This window comes from Sinocyclocheilus rhinocerous, unplaced genomic scaffold, assembly GCF_001515625.1.
Source record: "Sinocyclocheilus rhinocerous isolate Xijiao unplaced genomic scaffold, SAMN03320098_v1.1 scaffold3411, whole genome shotgun sequence".
Classification (NCBI taxonomy): Eukaryota; Metazoa; Chordata; class Actinopteri; order Cypriniformes; family Cyprinidae; genus Sinocyclocheilus; species Sinocyclocheilus rhinocerous.
Genome location: NW_015657957.1, coordinates 348,516 through 351,858, shown reverse-complemented (window position 1 = coordinate 351,858; position 3,343 = coordinate 348,516). Strand labels below are relative to the sequence as shown.

At 38.3% G+C, this 3,343-nt stretch overlaps 1 protein-coding gene across 2 annotated transcripts in view; it reads left to right on the top strand.

Annotated features, from left to right (window-relative positions):
• LOC107721644 (phosphatidylserine decarboxylase proenzyme, mitochondrial) overlaps positions 1 to 3,343 on the top strand; it is a 21,190-nt gene that overhangs the window by 13,125 nt on the left and 4,722 nt on the right. The window contains exons 4-8 of one of the 2 annotated variants that reach the window (XM_016529756.1): positions 445 to 594; positions 730 to 816; positions 1,443 to 1,581; positions 2,480 to 2,629; positions 2,831 to 2,991. In XM_016529756.1, the coding sequence (XP_016385242.1) occupies positions 445 to 594; positions 730 to 816; positions 1,443 to 1,581; positions 2,480 to 2,629; positions 2,831 to 2,991 (687 nt within the window). Of the gene's footprint in view, positions 1 to 444; positions 682 to 729; positions 817 to 1,442; positions 1,582 to 2,479; positions 2,630 to 2,830; positions 2,992 to 3,343 lie in introns of both variants that reach the window. The other variant, XM_016529757.1, reaches the window with a different exon arrangement.

Genomic DNA, 3,343 nt, shown 5'->3' with positions numbered 1-3,343 from the left:
TATCACTCCACATTTTTTTTCTTTATGCCCCCCCCCCCCGTTTTGAAATTTGAAATCCGTAATCATTGTGTGCAAATGTAATATTAATATACATTTGTAGATACATACCCCCAAAAAAGTATATAATTATATAATTCAAACCATTTAGGCTGAAACCTAATACCTTTTTTGGAGCTGCTGAAATTTCAGTGCATTTATTTTTATGCTGCATTCCATTCAAAATCAGATGTGGGATATTGATGTTTGATATTGATATTTGACTTATGATAATAAAGTATTCTGTTGTCAAATGATACATAAACTAATAAAGTGGCAATGTATGCATTTGCTTTGCAGGTGGAAGATCATTAAGTGCGTTTACTTGCCTTTCTGCAAGCGTTTGCTTTTGTATGTAACAGATATTTGAGCATGGCGTCTCCAAACTCTCTGTCTCTTGGGATGTAGGTTACAATCTACAAGTCCATACCCACGAGACTCCTCTCCAGAGCCTGGGGTCGCTTGAACCAGGTGGACCTGCCAACTTGGTTACGGAAACCTATCTTCAGATTGTATATATGGACGTTTGGAGTCAATATGAAGGAAGCAGCTATAGAGGATCTACAGCACTACAGAAACCTGGGCGAGTTTTTTAGGCGAAAACTCAAACCTCAGGTCCGGCCAGTGTGTGACTCGCACTGCGTGGTGAGTCTGGGCTTGTAACTGTGGAGTATGAATGAAGCAGCTATACAGGATCTACAGCACTACAGAAACCTGGGCGAGTTTTTTAGGCGCAAACTCAAACCACAGGTTCGGCCGGTGTGCAACTCGCACTGCGTGGTGAGTCTCGGTTTGTAACTGGAGAGAAAAAGGCATTCTTCAAATAGATTTTTGTTGTCCCATTCTCTTTCATTCATAGGCAAACCCAGGAGAATGGGTATGTAAGCGTGTGCACCGAATTTTGATTTCAGTAGAGCCATTCAACATCTAAATGTTTTACATTTTGGAGATTTTACTAAGTTTAAAAGAAAATTTTATTAAGAGGAGCTTTGTTACCAGTTTAGCAGGAAACTTGAGAAGTTCAAAATAATTATAAATAGATTTTTGTTGTCCCATTCTCTTTCATTCATAGGCAAACCCAGGAGAATGGGTATGTAAGCATGTGCACCGAATTTTCATTTCAGTAGAGCCATTCAACATCTAAATGTTTTACATTTTGGAGATTTTACTAAGTTTAAAAGAAAATTTTATTAAGAGGAGCATTGTTACCAGTTTAGCAGGAAACTTGAGAAGTTCAAAATAATTATTATGGTGTCTGAAATAATAAGCTAATGTTATTTTGCATATTCCAGCTACTCATGTTGGTTTTTAATACAGTATAGAGAAAACATTCCAAATAAACAATTTATCAACACAGATACTTGCAGACTAGTTTAATTCACTATGACTGTTCGTTTGCTCTGCAGATCAGTCCAGCTGATGGCAAGATCCTTCATTTTGGCCGTGTGAAGAACTGTGAGGTCGAGCAGGTGAAGGGAGTGACCTACTCTCTGGAAACATTCCTCGGGCCGCGCAACTGGACCGAGAATTTAACTGCTAACAGAAGTAAGTCTCACTAAAATTATCATTTGACCAAGTAGGACATGCTCCTGGATCGAAATCCTTTGATGCTGGAACATCAGAAGATTAACACTAGACAATTTGGAAAAGTGGCATTTAACTCAAGGATTTCTAAACGGCCAAATCCATTTTTAGATTGTAAACATGACTGTATGGTCACTGTATGGTTGACTTCATATTTTTGTTGCCTCATCACATTTTGCTAATACTTTTAGGAAATTATAGTGTTAAAATGTTTTGCACCAAGTGACGTAATATAACCAGTACCTGGAAAATCTTAATGTCAGACTTTGTATCCTAACTAAGCATAATCTACAGTACGCTAATGTTACGGTATATATAAATTGAGTAATGTTGTGAAATATTATTACAGTTTAAAATAACTTTTCTATTTTAATAAATGTGTAATTTAGTGTTATTTATTCCAAGCTGAATTATCAGCATCATTAGCATCTCCAGTCTTCGGTGTCACATGATGCTTCAGAAATCATTCTAATCTGCTGATTTGCTGCTAAAGAAACATTTCTTAGTATTATCACTATTAGTGTTGAAAAGAGATAAATTGATGTATTTTTTCAGGATTCTTTATTGAATAGAAAGTTCAAAAGAAGTTTGATATATATTACTAACCCCATACTTTTGAACTGTAGTGCACCTCTAAAATCAAAGGAAAATTATTGATTGATATGAATGTTGAAAGACCTATGCCTAACCATAAAATCTGATCTGACATCATGCCCTACATGGGTAAATCATGCTAAGCTTATAGACCATGTGGTTTAAAAAAAAAACAAACTCTCCAGTATGTTTTATATTGGTTTTCCTAAAAATTATTGATGATAATCTCTTATATTTGTCTTGTTTTATTCCTTGTCATGTTCAGATGAGGATGATCCTGGCACTTACCAGGATGCCCTGGTCACTAAAGAGGGGAATGAGTTGTTTCACTGTGTAGTTTATCTGGCTCCAGGTGACTACCACTGCTTCCACTCGCCTACAGACTGGAGGGTGGCACACAGACGCCACTTCCCAGGTCAGCGGCATTATATGTTCTCTCTGTATTTTGCTTTGCTTTCTGAAAATATGATTTGTTATCAAAAGATTAAGCAACAGAGACTTTAGTTCTTATATGCTTAAGTTATAAGCTTCTTTTCTAATCTGATGGCGACTGAGCAGTGCGTAGTTACATAACTGAAGCACAGAGTGTGGTCTGATATGTTTGCGTTTATTATAGGTGCTCTAATGTCAGTGAACCCAGGAGTTGCGCGCTGGATCAAGGAACTTTTCTGCCATAATGAGCGGGTGGTCTTGAGTGGGGAGTGGACACACGGCTTCTTTTCACTCACTGCTGTAGGAGCGACAAATGTAGGATCTATACGCATCTATTTTGACAAGGTTAGAACTTTTTTGCTCTGCGGTAAAATACAAATATCACTCTTATTTAGCTCCTGCAGGAGAATAACTGTGCGTTCACACCGCCGCCGTCGAGAGTGTCAAAAATCGCTCGGCCGCCCTGCCAACAACCCTGTAGAAAGCTTTGTGGACGCTCTGACGTAGATCGAATGCTTATCTTGTATTTAAAGGGGCCTCCATTTTGCTTGGGAACTAATGTGGTCGGAACCAAAGTTTACAGGACTGCGTTCTCTGGAATTCTCTCAAGCGGTGGACTTCTACGTTCCGATTGGTTTCCGCCGAACCGCGTCATAGCTCATTACCATAAAGTTGACCTGATTTCAACTCTCCTCGA